At 40.0% G+C, this 15,384-nt stretch overlaps 1 protein-coding gene across 1 annotated transcript in view; it reads right to left on the reverse strand.

Annotated features, from left to right (window-relative positions):
* Nucleotides 1–15,384, reverse strand: part of ARHGAP10 (Rho GTPase activating protein 10) — a 371,669-nt gene that overhangs the window by 174,736 nt on the left and 181,549 nt on the right. Inside the window, exons 10-11 of the mRNA XM_036764654.1 lie at nucleotides 14,171–14,265; nucleotides 2,709–2,790 (exon numbers count right to left, since the gene is read on the reverse strand). Coding sequence (XP_036620549.1) covers nucleotides 2,709–2,790; nucleotides 14,171–14,265 — 177 coding nt within the window. The remainder of the gene's footprint in view (nucleotides 1–2,708; nucleotides 2,791–14,170; nucleotides 14,266–15,384) is intronic.

Genomic DNA, 15,384 nt, shown 5'->3' on the forward strand with positions numbered 1-15,384 from the left:
CAGGATGACATTCCACTACTCTCAATGCCCAGAGCATTTTCCACTTGCATTTCCCATTATTTTCAGATAGTACCCACAAGCATTAGAAAAGAGGCCAATCACTATCTTCATAGGCCTTTTAGTAAAAAAGAGGGAGTAAAGGAGAAGGGGAAGTAGAGATCCCCTTCCACCTCTAAACCCTAGAGCCCTAATTAAGGTCTACTGAATAAATGGGAGGAAGTAGGAACAGTAGTAACTTCCTCCATTTATTGTACGCTGGTGGTGGATGTTGTTTTAATAAATTAGTGATCACTTTCAGTACGTTTAGCAAGATAAGGTGGAATGGATTGGTGGGAATGGACTTTTTAAATAATATAATTAGTAAACATCTTCTGCATGAAAAAATAAAACATCAACAGCAGAAATAGCTAGAATAAGTAAGGCTCCTATGAAACAGGACATACACTGATAAGACCACTCACAGGCAGGTAAATCTCTCCCTTGTCACACCTACCTAGTTCTCAGTAGAGTGCCTGGCACACAGTAAGTGCCTAATCAATGCTTGCTGACTTAACCAGTTATCTCCTTCTCGATGAAATTCAAGGGTGCCACTATGCATTCTGTCCCCTAACTGATGACGGTGGTAAGAATGATGTTTACGTAACACTATAAGGGTTATAAAACCTTTCACCTGTTATCCCATCTGATCCTCACAGCAATCCTGCAAAGCAAATGCTTTAACTATTCCCAATTCACAGATGAAGAAACTAAGACACAGGCCACAGTTATACAATGAGGCAGTGTCTGAGACAGGATTTGAAATTACATCTTCCTGACTCTCAGTTCAGAATTCTATCTACTAAGCCACCTCACTATAAATTTGGGGATGCTCGACTCTTTCTAATACACTTCCCATTATCAAAATCTATTGACGGTACCCTCCCTCCAAATATTTCCCAAATTTGTCCATGTGTCTCTATTCCGGTAATAATGGTACTGGGCCAGGATCTGATGACTTCAGACTGGGTCTGTGGAGGCCATCTTACTGATCAGACTTTTCCATCCAATAAAACACAAAATATCAAAAATTATTCTTCTTTATCATCTTGGTCTTGTCACTCTCCTCCTACAATGCTACACAGGGCAGCTGTCAACTCACACATAAAATTGAGTTCCTGTTCATGATTTTCAAGGAGCTACTCTCTGCTCCCTCTTAGCCAAATGTCTTCTTCCCATGCCTTAGATAAGAAATGCCTATACCAGTCACATTAATTCCACAGGTCATCTCTGCATACTTCATCTGCCACTCCCCCCTAACAGAATACAGCAGAAGACTGTCCTTTCCTAACACTTTCCAATGTTCCTTCCTCCCTTCTAAACTCTGCTGGCTCTCGCTCTCTCTCTCTGTCCCAAAAATCCTTTCCACGTAAAGCCACAGATAACTGCAATGGGAAATGTGAAGACAGCCTGAAGCTACCAACTGATTTATCCACTGTCAGAGACTATGGAATCAGGGCCTGAGTTGAGAATCTTAAAAACAGCATGTAATCCTACAGATTATATAATGAAACTGAGAATCAGCTGAGACATTTGTAATATACTAATGTTGATAACACCAAGAACAATAACAGTAATATGCGCAGGTGATATTGACAACAAGCTTTATGAACAATCTCAACTTCATACCATGTGAAATTCTAAAGCGACGTGAACTATATGCAGTCATAACACATTGTATCAGGCTCGTTTCTAATAAATCATTCAACATAACGATAGCAGTCACCCATGGCCCTTCAGCTTTCCCTTCAAGTCCTCCTGGGAGGGAGAACCTGCCCTACAAAAGCAGATCATTCCTTTTTAAATAACTTTAATCATTTAACTGTTTTGTTTTAATTGATGTATTCCTTATATCAAATCAAAATCTGTCTCTTTGTAACTTATACCCCCTACTCCTAGTTCTGCCCTCAGAAGCCAAGCAGAAAAACATGACACTCTCTTCCACATCACAATAACCCTTCAAATATATGGAGACAGCTATCATGCCCCCCAACTCATCTCTTATCCAAGCTCATCAGTTCCTTTGGTTGTTGTGTTGCTGAGTCACCATTTTTCAGTCATGTCCAACTCTTCAAGACCCTATTTGGGGTTTTCTGGGCAAAGATTCTGGAGGGGTTTGCCATTTTCTTCTCAATTTTACAGATGAGGAAACTGAGGCAAGCAGGGTGAAGTGACCTGCCCAGGGTCACACAGCTAATAAGTGTCTGAGGCTGGATCTGAACTCAGGAAGAGGAGTCTTTCTGACTCCAGGCCTGGTGCTCTCTCTACTGTGCCGCCTAGCTGTGCCCCTTCAGTTCCTTCAACCTATCCTCAAATGGCACAAACTTCAGACCCTCTGCCATCTTGGCTGCCCGCTTCTACACACTCTCCGGTTTTGCTGTGTTCTTCCTAAAATGGAGCACACAACCTGCACACAGTCAGGAGAAGCTGGATGACCGATATAAGTCCATCATACCAATAGCACTCACACCTAACTAGGAATAATGTTCATCCCCACAAGACTCAATTACCGTCTTCAAAAGGGACACACACGGACGGACGGACGGACAGACGGACAGACACACACACACACACACACACACACACACACACACGGATAAAGTAAAAGTAACTATAGTTAATTCTATAGCACTTGAAGTATTTTTTTCATGGAGCTATTAATAAACGCTTACAGCTTCTTTTCCTCCCAGAGCTTCCATCCACTGCTTCCTTTCTTCTTCTGAAAATGCCTGCATAGTCACAGGAATTCCAGGTCTGAAAATTAAGAAGGAAAAAAAGGAACAAAAGCATATTAGTCACTGACGACTAAAAACAGCCATCATTATGCCCCCATTTTCCCAAACCCTGGTCCTGTTCACCATGGCCAAGTTGAACTGCTTTCTTCTAAACTTAGTCCATCCACAAAGGGAAGGAAATTCTGCCTGGTGACTCCAGTGATTAGGAAAGGCTGAAGAGGGGAGGGGAGGAGAATCCTTATTCATCACTTGTGATTTACTTTCCAAATAATGAGACATCTTTTTTGTTTGCTTTTATTAAAGGAGAAAAATGAGTCTATCTCACAAAGAAATCTACAATAAAAGGACAAGAGAAAATGTGAAATTATGATGAAAGGTGATGAAACTAAATTGATTTTCCATTGATAAGGACTGTTTTAACTAATTTTTTTCTTCCTTTCCTTTTGGTGGAAGTTGCTTCCACCAATGCAGAGAAGTAGTTCATCTGTAACATGGCTTCCTGGAGCACTTAAAGGTTTAAGTGACTTACCCAGGGTCACTAAGGGAGTACGTGTCAGAGCCAGGACTTGAGGTCAAGTCTTCCCAACTCCAAAGAAGGCCCTCTATCCATTCTGCCCTGCAGGCTCTTCACAAAGTTTCTATTTATATAATACTGTTTCATCCCCTTATCAACTACTGAATAATACCACAATAAAGGTAAATGTTATGAATGACACTGTGGGTCAATAATCATAGTCATTCTCAGAGAGTGATTTTAATCTTAAAAATCTCTTCGACTGGGTTTTCAAGTTGTTCTGTCAATACTCATCCAGCAGGCTTCATATGAAAGATTATGAGGCTGAAGTATAAATTATTGGTCCAAGGTTAGTTAAGAAACCAGTATTAGGAACTGCTATATAATTGAGTGACTCCAGACCACACAGCGACATCTGCTTGCAGGCCTCCATTTCTCCATGCCAAACACCATTCACCAACAGGGAATGTTTTTGCAGTACAACAAGACCAGTGGAGTCAGGAAAGAGGAGGGTTCAAATCCTCTCTTACATTTACCAGCTGTGTGACCACAACCGAAGACCTTCACCCTAACCTGACTCTTCTATAAAATGGGGTGATAAAGCCTGTAGTGCCAACCTCACAGGGATGTTGAGAAGATCAAGTGAGTGAATACAAATAAAGTGCTTTGAAGATGTTATAGATTTTCGGTTGTTGTTACTGTTTTAGTTTCTCTCACTCTTTTGGCCTGACATCCACTTTTTAAAAGATTTCTCAAATTATTCAGACTTTGCTCAAAGCATTACTTTGGCATCATATACGTGAAAATAGAGAGTTTAACCACCTCCAATTCTGTAGCTCGTGGTGTCCTTTTGGAGGGTAGGAGCAATGCAAAATATTTAGCCCATCAAACTCGGCTAAAAGCCCTTGCCTCAGATTTTAAAATTCTGGCCCTTATTCAGAGTAAGCCACACCAGGCTCAGGAGAGTTAATTATAATTACAGGAAAGAACATTTTTCTTCACATCAATTAACTGAGAACATGAAATTAGACTATTTACATGTGGGGTCTCATGGTGCCGGAGAATGTTACCATACAGCATCTTATATGGCAGATAAATTAATCGAGAAAGGAAATTCCCCTAAAACATTGTGATTTTTTCCCCCATATAGTATTGAATCAGGCTTAAAAGCGCAGCAAAATAAAGGATAAGAGTTGGCATTTTAGTCAGACCCTCTGGTGGCATCCGATTGGACAAACAGTACAAAACGTGCTGGTGAATAGTACAAAATGTCCACAGGACTTTTAATATAAATTCAATTGAGACAGAGTCGGAGAAGCCCCAGGAAGCTTCCCAGTGGTGTGGCCACTGTGAAGATGCACTGGGGGTAAAGGAAATGTGCTCCAATAGCTTCTTCTTTTAACTAATTAGTCTTGCTAATTAGGTATATTAAGCTCATTTGTTCCAATCGTACTCAAGGACTCCAAGTGTTATCAATGCCCTCTGAATTCAGCAACTTAGAGTAATACCCTAATTACCCCCACCCTAGTAATGGCTCTCGGCAAAATGAAAATTACAAAAGAAAATTAGGTCTAAAATACATTTTTCTTGTCCAAAGGAACTTTAAAATGAGCAAAATATAGCAACTACCATCCAGCAACTTGAAATAAATACTAGTCACGGGATTCAGCACCAAAGAAAATGATGACAATATACAGAGACCGAAAGACTCGGAATATCAGGTCAATTCCAAAGATTATTAGAAAAAAATAAGAGAGTGGGCTGAAGAAATTTCATATCATTTTTCTATATCCCATGAGATTGGTTTTCCATTCACATTTCTGTGAAGAAACAGGGCAGGTAACGTAGAACTGGCTAAGATGGAGCCTGGCCTGAGATTCTAATGTTCACAAAGGAAGAATTTCCATAGGGTGATCAAGGATAGTTGAAGAAAGAGCATCACAGTTTCAATGTGGCTCTCTTTAATTTTCAACATTCCTGACTGCCCACAATTTTTATTTCTACTCTCTGTTTCCTGAAGATGCCTATGGTGGTTGGTATAAATGTGCTTTTTACATACATAAAGGAAGTTCTGACCTAAAGAGATTTAAAACTTAAGAAATCTGTGATAAGTGAATGTCCTGGATTATGGCCACCAATGTAACAAACATAAATACAAGATGTGGCTGGTTAGGAGGAAAGAGATTAACCTGGTGATTTAAAATTTAGAAGGTACTAATTTTGAAAAGTGTAAAGGATCTGGGACTGTAATCAGCACTTCTTAAAGTGTGGGTCGAGACCCCATATGGTCTCAGCGTACACTTTAAGGAGCTCAGAGGAGGTCAAGGGTGGAAAAAGTTGAGGAAGCCCTGCTCTAAATACGAATTCTCTGGGGAGGGGGGGAGAAGGGAAGGAACTACATATATCAAGTAACTGATGCTTTAAATGAAGCTACCACCACATATGGCAGTAGTTAAACATCAAACTAAGACAGAAACTGAATGACAAAGATGATGACAATGATATATCATCTGTACTCCAATGAAAGCCAATGGCACAGCAGGAGCTGACGAAATTAAAGAAATCACACAAGTGCATATGCAGGACAACCTGGATATGCAACAGAAATCCATCTTTGATGTGGAAACAAGTACATTTTGGTTCTATTACGACAACTACAATTACTAATGTAATCTATTCAAAATAAATCAATTATGGGAAAAATAAATCTGAATGTTCACTTTTTAATTTAGATCACACTCTCCACCAAAGTTTCCCACTGATGTCTCCTTGTAGCATGAAGGTGACTTTGCATTGTCAAAGGTCATCCCAATGACCCGCAAGCTCTAAAAGGACCTTCACTGAACCAGAAATGCTCTAAGTACGGACATGGTAATTAACTACGTTTCTATTGTCCAAAAGGACAAGCCTAACTAAATTTAATGGGCAGCTACGTGGTACAGTGGTTAGAACACTGGGCCTGAAGTCAGGAAGACTCATCTTCCTGAGTTCAAATCCAGACTCAGAAACTTACTAGGGGTGTGTGATCTTGAGTTTACCTCAGTTTCCTCATCTGTAAAATGAGCTAGAGAAGGAAATGACAAACCACTCCAGTATCTTTGCCAAGAAAAGCCCAAATGAGGCCGTGAAGAATTGGAGATGACTGAAAGACGACTCAACAACAAAACTAAATTTAAAGCAGTTGGTCATAGAGCGATCGATGTTTCAGCCACAGGATCTCTCTAAAGACTATAATCTAACACTCAGAGAAGTTATCATCTACTTGGTGGAAAAAACTTCCACTGGCAGATCACACAATCCTTGAAATCTTGAAATTGAGCAATATATGACCAAACAATTTTCTCAACTAGAACCTGTTATGAGAGTGGTTCAGTCACCTAGAATATCATCATAGGATCAGAAATCTTGAAGTAGAATGGACCTTTGTCCAAAGCCCTCATTTTACAGATGAGCTAAAGTGACTTGGCCAAGAACAGGCCATCTTATTGAGATCCAACAACCTCAGTAATCTATTCTATTGAGACCCGTCCGTGGGAGTTCACACGTCCAAGGAATGAGGAGGGAAGAAAGAAGCAAACAAATTACCCTAAGGAAAAATTCATCATTTTAAGTCCCTAACTTTTAGACATTTCATTAAAAAAATACCACGGGAATCATTATTATGCAAAATCATAACTGTTTGCATGGGAGGGGAGGCACATTTGGAAATTCAGCACCAATGTTATCTCAATGAAAATCCAATTTACAGATACTTTAGTTGATATTCCTAAAATGAGGCATATCCCATTGATACAACTCTCTGCTCGTGTAAGACAACACAATACAGTGTGCCCACAGCCTGAACCTCAGCACTTCCCAGCTATGCAGTGAATACTACTTGAAAAGTGTAAACAATCTGAGAATCTAAATAGTAATTCTCCCTGGAGCAGGATGGGGTAATAGGGGGAGAAGTACTCTCATTTTTGAGGACTGAAAAGATGGAGAGTCCACCTTACTTGTCTTATAGTGTTAATAGTAAGGAAAGATATTAGTGATTGCCTAAACAACTGTAAAATCCATTAAATTGTCTGTGCTGAGAATTCAGAAATACAGACTTCTGCTTTAGAATTACTGAGCTATGCCGCCTTGACAATTCATTACATAGGATCAGCCCGGGGAAGGTTTGTACTTGTCCAAAAATACCAAGCCCACAGGGTAACAATTTATTCCGGGTTGAATAGCAAAGAAGGTTGGTTCTAATTTAATTAGCCCTGTTATTTCCATGAAGGAAAGGAGCTGGCTATAACACACACACACACACACACACACACACACACACACACACACACGCATGCACGTGCACTAAAATAATTTTTTTTTAAAAGCTAATCATTTATTGCCCAACAAAAGTACAACTCAAAGACCCCATCATGATATGAAGGCAGCCTGGGTTTTTGAAGGATCTGAAGGTGTATTGCAATTTCTAACCAATCCTGTCAAGTTACAAAAAGCTTTGGGTATGGTTCCAACTACAGAAATGTGTCTAAGCCAATCTAAAGACTAGCGTGGCTAAATATGGCTAGTAGCCAGAGAGGAATCCTTTGGCCATAGCAACCTATGAAACAAAATACATACATACATACGTATTTTGTGTATATGTATGTGTGTGTGCGCGTATAAATGTGTGTATATATGCTGGGTGTGTGTGTGTGTGTGTGTCTGTGTGTGTGTGTGTATACACACACATTTATGTATATAAGGGCACACACCCATACACACCCATATAAGAAATAATCTTTAGTCTTTTGCAGCCCACTGTTCTTTCCGCCATGAAGGATGCATGTTGGTAGAAAGGAAGGCAGAAGTGCTAAGAATCACACTTATGAGATATTTTATCACATTTATAAGAATCACACAATTCTTAGAATTCCATGAGCATTTTACCATTGGCACTATGAATGTGAGATACTTACTGAAAATGAGAGAGGGTAGAAACATAAAAGAAAGGGACAAGGACAAAGGCTTGGCATAAAGCCATAATTCAGGGTTGTGATTCAGATGATGATTTAGCAAAGGGGAGGAACCCAAAAAGTGAGAAACCCAAGAGGGGTTTAACAGAATATCCCTGAAGAGACAGAGTATCCAGTAGGAGAGAGTAGTGCAAGCCTCTGACACCTACTAACTGTATGACCCTGGGCAAGTCACCTAACCTCTAAGTGCTCTAAGCAAATCTCTGAGAGGATGGGTTGCAAAAAGGTGGTAATCTGCATGGCAAAGGGAGTTTCCACCATCTGGGGTGATGAGATCACAGGTTCAGTCCTTAAGCCTATGACAGGACAGAAGTGAGCTGATCATAGAAAAAGAAACAGTAGCAAACTCTGAGCGTTGTTCTAGTACCCACAGAAATTAAATTAGACGTTAGAATTAAATTAGAAATTAGACAGATCCCCTGTGGAAGGTTTTTCAGAAGACATGAACAAAATCGCCCAGGATGAAAAGGTGTGAAGGAGTTGAGATTTCCATTGCACAAGTGAGAACCTTACACATGACATCACATATCAGTTTAAATACTGAAGTATTCACTCATTCATATAAACATTTATTAAGCTCCATTTATTCATTAGCACTGGGAGGGTTACAAACATAATTAAGTCACAGCCTTGGCTTTCCAAAACTGCATTCCTCAACTACCCATCCATTAAGGCAGCCAGGTGGCAGAGAAGATGCAGTGCTGTTCTTGGAGTAAGGAAGATAACAGTCCTAAACACTCTTATTAGACAACAGACTTGACTTCTATGTGCCTCAGTTTCCTCGCTGGTAAAGTAAAGATCATAAGAGCAGCTACCTCATAGGTTGGTGATGATCAAACGAGAATATGTAAAGCATCTTGCAAACCTTAAAATGAAATATAAATGCTACTTATTAATCATTATTATTATTATCTAACAAACGCCTACTATTAGACAGACTCTGAAGGAAGAAAAATCCGTTAAAGAAATCTACAACACCCAGTGAAACAAATATTCGCATTCTAATCTGCTTTGGAAGTGTCTTTTCCACGTCTCACATTTGCTCTGGGTGCTCATCTTCTAATGATAACTAATTAGCTTTTTGGGTTGTTTCTGGAAATTATGATGCTAACAAAATATGGAGGAAGGACAGCGTATCCCAGATACAGCCCCACAGGAGGGAAACGACGGAAAAGGGTCCATGAATATTCAAATTGAGACTCAAAGAGTCAATAGAGAATTGCAGTCAAGAAAATATACAGAAAGATGAAAGGACTCCAGAGGCCTTCCCGAGAAGGTTGGGTACTCTGACGTGAAAGGAAGTCAAGTAGAAGCAAGGAACGTTGAGAGGCAGCCGGCAGCCACGGCTGTAAAGTAAGGAGAAATCTGATCATCTGTTGGGAGAACTGAGGGGAAGCCAGGCAACTTGTAAATTTTAAAAAATAGTATTAACTAACAAGAAACAGCAGCACAGTATAGTGGAAACAGCACTGCATGGGAAGTCAGAAGACCCGAGTTTAAATCCTTGGTTTGCCTCTGAAAAAATAAAAATCACTTTATGTCTTCTGGGCCTCGTTTTCTTCACATCTAAATTGAAGGGATTAGGCTAAATTAGAGGCTCCTAACCGGTGGTCTATGAACTCTTTAAAAAAAATATGGAGTAACTATTTCACTCTACCTGTGTTTACCCTGTAATCTTAGGCATTTTGTTTCATGCATTTTAAAACATTTTTGTGGGAAGATTGCCAAAGGGGTACCTGGCACAAACTTCTGGACTAAACGAACCCCAAGATCCTTTGTATCTTACAATCTACTGCACTAACCACACATCTGGGTCACAAGGATGATGCAAGATCTCACTAGAAGATGGGAGAATAACGCAGGAGACAGAAAAACTGGATTTAAATCCAGAACCACTTTTAGTATCTCTCTCTCCAAAACCTCCCTTCTTCTGTCAAGGGCATGACCATCATTCTTCTAATTAAACAGGACCATAACTTATGAATCATCTTCAACTCATCACTCTTCTTCCACTTTAGATCCAATCAGTTATTGGTAACTGTCAGCGGATAGAGCGCTGGGCTTGGAATCAGAAAGATTTGAGTTCAAATCCAGCCTGAGACATTTACTAGCTATGTGACTCTGGGCCATCCACCTAACTTCTGTTTATCTCAGTTTTCCCAACTGAAAAATGGGGATAATAATAGGAAAGACCTCCCAGAGTTGCTATATGTATCAAATAAGATACTATTTGTAAAGTGTTTAGCACATTCCAAAATGACCACATCCCAATGACCTGGAGTGGATATATGGAAGAAAGGAAAGAGATCCCGGATGTCTTAGAACTTAAGCATAAATTCCAGTTTGATTTCCTACTTCCGCATCCTTGGGCAAAGTCACTTCCATTGTCTGGTCCTCCAATTTTTAATCAGTAAAGTGGGGGGCAGGTGGATGAGATGACCTCTAAAGTCACTCCCAGCTTAAATCTACAGTCCTGGACCACAGGACAACGGAGGGGTGGGGGGAAGGAAGCAGAACCTAAGGAAGGAAAGCCTAGTTCTAGTTCAGTCCCCAACACTAACTAGCTAAGGGGAAAATGGGCAAGCATTTATTCATGTCAACTGAGCATGACAGAGTCAGCACCTGGACAGCAAATTTTGTTTTTTTCTTTTTCTCCAGTGCCTCCCACAGTATCCGGCACATAACAGGTAGAATGGTCACTGAAGGGACTGAATAAATGGGCACCAGTGTCCTCATGCACAAAACTGGAATATTAGATGAAATGGTCTCCCAAATCTTTTCCAAGTCTAAATTTTATGATTCTATGACTCTTAATTACCCTGAATAACTTGGAGTAAGACCCACATGAATAGCTGAAACCCATGGCCAATAGACCCAACATCCCCCCAAACCCCCACAATTCTGTTACCCAAAACCACCAGGTATGGACGATAATAATAGCAGACCCTTTATATTATGCTTCTAAAGCACTTTGAATTATCTCATTTGGTACTGGCCGACACCCCCAAGAACAAAGTGCTGCAGGTATATTTTTAGAGAGAACTGGACCTTTGATTTCACTGTTACAGAAAAACGCCAGTGAGGAAACTCCCTCTTTCAATTAAGATGGGTGTTTTAGATGCCTGGGACACTGAGGTCAAGTAAGTTGCCCAGGGTAGTATAGAAAGTATTTTTTGGAGGTAGGACTTCAATGCAGGGTGTCTTGACTCCAAGACCATCTCTCTATATGATAAACTCTGTGTGTGTGTGTGTGTGTGTGTGTGTGTGTGTGTGTGTGTGTAAGACAGAGAGATTATATATACATATATTATATATACATACATACATACATACATATACGTATATGTATGTATGTATGTATGTATGTATGTATATGGTAGATTCTGTATCAGATTGCTTCCACTATGGATATTATAATCCTGATTTTACAGAGGGGAAAATGAAACCAACAAGAGTTAAACGGCACGCTCAGCTTCACACGGCATCAGAAGTAGGATGTGAATCTCGGCCTTCTCACACCCAACTTTAACTCTCTATCCATTATGGGACACTGTCTTTCAAGCAAATCAAAAGGCACAGAAGCATGAGTCAGAAAGCCTGAGATCCGGCGGTGGCTGGGCCACTCACTAGCTGGGTGACCTTTGGAAAATCACCTCACCTTCCTATAATTCTTCTCCTCATCTATCAAAGGTAAAGGTTTGTATACACGTTGATTTGTTGCTGTTGTCGTTCGGTCTTTTTTCGGTTGGGTCCGACTCTTCATGACCCTGTTTGGGGTTTTCTTAGCAGAGATATTGGAGTGGTTTGCCATTTCCTTTTCCAGCTTATTTTACAGATGAGGAAACTGAGGCAAACAGGCTTAAGGGACCTGCCCAGTGTCATAGAGCTACTAAGTGTCTGAGGCCAGATGTGAACTCAGGAAGATGAGTCTTCCCAACTCCAGGCCCAGCATCTTTGGAATAAATGCCTGTTGAATTTAACTGAATTATAAATGAGTTTAATGGTGTTCTAGTTGGCTGAGGTTAAGTTCAAATTAAACATAAATATAAATAAAATTAAATGAACACATTAGACAATCACTAAAGTTTCTTGGAGCTTGGGTAATTCTACTGTCATCTGTATCTAAAGATAACCCTGTTCATCCATCATTAATAGGAAAGTCTTGGAATAGCATATTACTCAATAATGACATCACAGCACAGGATATCGACGATAACCTGAAGTGAATTCCAAAATGGCCAGATTTAGTTTAGTTTTCATTTCCTTGCTCCTTTTTTATAAAAGGTGCTGTGAGCAATCAAATGACCCAAAATTATGCAACAGGAGAAAAAGAAAAGTCAAGGAGAAGCAAAGATCTAAAGATCTTTAAAATGAATGGTCTCACTTCAAAGGACAGAGTTTATGATATAAGAGCACCCTTAGCATTTGGAAAATCTATGTGCTGGAAAAGAGATAGTCATGGCATAGCCAGTATTGGCCTCAAAGCCAGAAGACCTGGGTTCAAATGTTGCCTTCTACGCATTGATAAAAGGGCTAAAATTAAAGGTACAAATCAGCAGCGAACTATTTTAAGTTACCATAGTAAAAGTCATAGGCATGTAGTAGCAAAGCATAAACCACATTAGCTGAAAAGGAAGCACAGGTTGGTTTAGTAATATGTCATGCACCAGCGATCACAATTCTGCCAATATCAAAAGCTTCCTATATGGTCCCAACATTCGTTAAAATACACACAGGGACAGCTCCAAACTTTGCCTAAATTGATCTCCTGCTGCTCAAAATCACTGTGACTAGAGATGCTGAAAAATGAATGCACGTATCTCAAGTGGAGGTTCCTAATGGTTTTTCACAGCCAAAGGGACTTGGGTTGCAATGTACGTTTTATATTTCAACTGGCAGTAATGAAGCCGATGTGGGCATTCCCCTCAATTGATAAAGATTGTAAGCCCTCTAAAATATAATCAGACGGTCTCTGAGCATCACTGAAAAATCTGCCACCCTATGGCAAAGCTGGTGATTAGGCTCTCCTCACTCAGCTAGGAGGGCATCCAAGACAACACAAGTTCCATCTGGGTGCATGGTAAGGTTATATACAGTGTTACTACCAGATAGAGAAACCATATTGAACCAAATGTGTGATTCACTGGACTAAAGTAAAGGCTATTAACTTACCCCTTGAGATGTCTGGGGAAAGCTATGGACCCCTCTCAGAGTAGTGCTTTTTAAAAATTAAGGAAATGTTAGATTTCAGTTAGATATTAGTGAAAATAGAAATCTATTTTCCCCTATGCAAGTTCTCAGATCCTCTGCAAGTAATCCATAGTCTATGGATCCCTGGTTAAGAATCTCTGATCGGCAGCAATGATGTCAAACAGAAGTAGAAAGTGGGGCCGCTACTCTACACATAAGGATCTGTGCAGTCCACATACTGACTGAATTTTAGACTATTACATATGTTTTTATAGTATTTTTATTTCTTTGGTTAAATATTTTCCAATCACATTTTAATTTGGTTCAGGCAGAAGTAGAGAATATTTAAGGTCACATGTAGGCCATGGGCCATGCATTTGACACTTCTGGCCTAGAGAATTCTCAACGAGTAAGCCCCCTTTACCAAAGCAGATTGGCACCAACTCAACAATTATGGCATGTTGTCTGGAACAGTGAAAAGTGACACGACTTGTCCAGGGCCATATAACCAGTTAGTATTCAAAGGTAGCCCTTGAATCCATTTCTGGATGAGGTTCTTTATCCCCCACAGCAGGCTTACCTCACGGATAATTATTAAGAGTAAAAATGATGTAATCATGGATGTTTGCCTGGTATCAAAGAAAGCAAAATGTTCTTTTTAGCATGTTGTGATTTAGATAATTTACCTGTCTGCTGCTTCTACATCAAAACAGAACCGTCTGTCAATGGAGTCAGCGTGCCTTTTGGTGCATTCTTTCAAAATGAAGACTTCTCCATCACCCTGTTAATGAGGAGGGAAAGTATTCTTAGAATCAAGATATGAAATTTCAAAAGAAATCAGCTAAAAACTAAGAAGATAACCCATACCAGAATAACAATAAAACTACACATTTTACCTGAACACATCTCCTTCCCCACCCCATCACCAAACCACTTCCTCCCAATTTGGCTGGTTCTGATAGTGACCCTCCCTACTTCCCACTTACTTCGATTCCCAATCTCACCTCATCTTGGACTCTTCCCTTTCTTAGCGAGCCCACATCCAAGGAGATGCCAAATCCTATGAAATTCTACCTCCAAAACACTCTTCAACTCTTTCCCTCTACTCTCACCACCACTCTAGTTCAGCACCCTCCCTCTCTCTAGACTATTCCAATTACCTCCTTACTGATCTTTCTGGCTCTATACTCTCCCTTCTCCAATGCCTCCTTTCACAAAGCTGTCAAATTAATCCTCCTAATGTACAGACCCCCTGCTCAAAAACCTTTAGGGGTTCCCCTTAAGTTTAGCATTTAAGGCCCACCCCAATTTAGCATGAACTGACTTTCCCCCCAGTTTTATTTCTATTTCTCTGTCTCTCTCTCTCCTGGACTATCCGGGTTTCCCTAATCCCATCCTGCATTCTCCTATCTTCTTGGATTCTTGCAAGGCTTCCCTTTTGCATGGAGTACTCTGTCTTTCCACTTACTGAAATGCTCATTTTCCTTCAAAGTTCAGCCTTCAGGTATCCTTATCTCTATGAAGTATTTCCTGATTCTTCCATCTAAAGATAGTATCTCTTTCACCTCAAATTTTCCTAGCACTTTACACAGATCTCTCCTTCACTTTTATCACACTCTAGTTTTGATTATATATATATATTTGCTTACATCTTATATTCCTTTTTTAAGGCTTTACGTTCCTTGACAGGGGAGAATGGTGCCTTTTTTCACCTCTGTATCCCTCATGCCTGTCAAAACTGCTGCCACACATCAGCTGCTTAAAAATCTGGTAAACTAAATTCCATTCCTCACAACCTAGTCTTTTTTTTTTTCTTTTAAGACTCAGAAAATAGTCCTTTTAGCCTTTTTCCCCCAGGATTCGTTACCCAAACATATAGTCAGTTCTGTTCTCCTTACGC

The sequence above is a fragment of the Trichosurus vulpecula genome, chromosome 6 (assembly GCF_011100635.1).
Source record: "Trichosurus vulpecula isolate mTriVul1 chromosome 6, mTriVul1.pri, whole genome shotgun sequence".
Lineage (NCBI taxonomy): Eukaryota > Metazoa > Chordata > Mammalia > Diprotodontia > Phalangeridae > Trichosurus > Trichosurus vulpecula.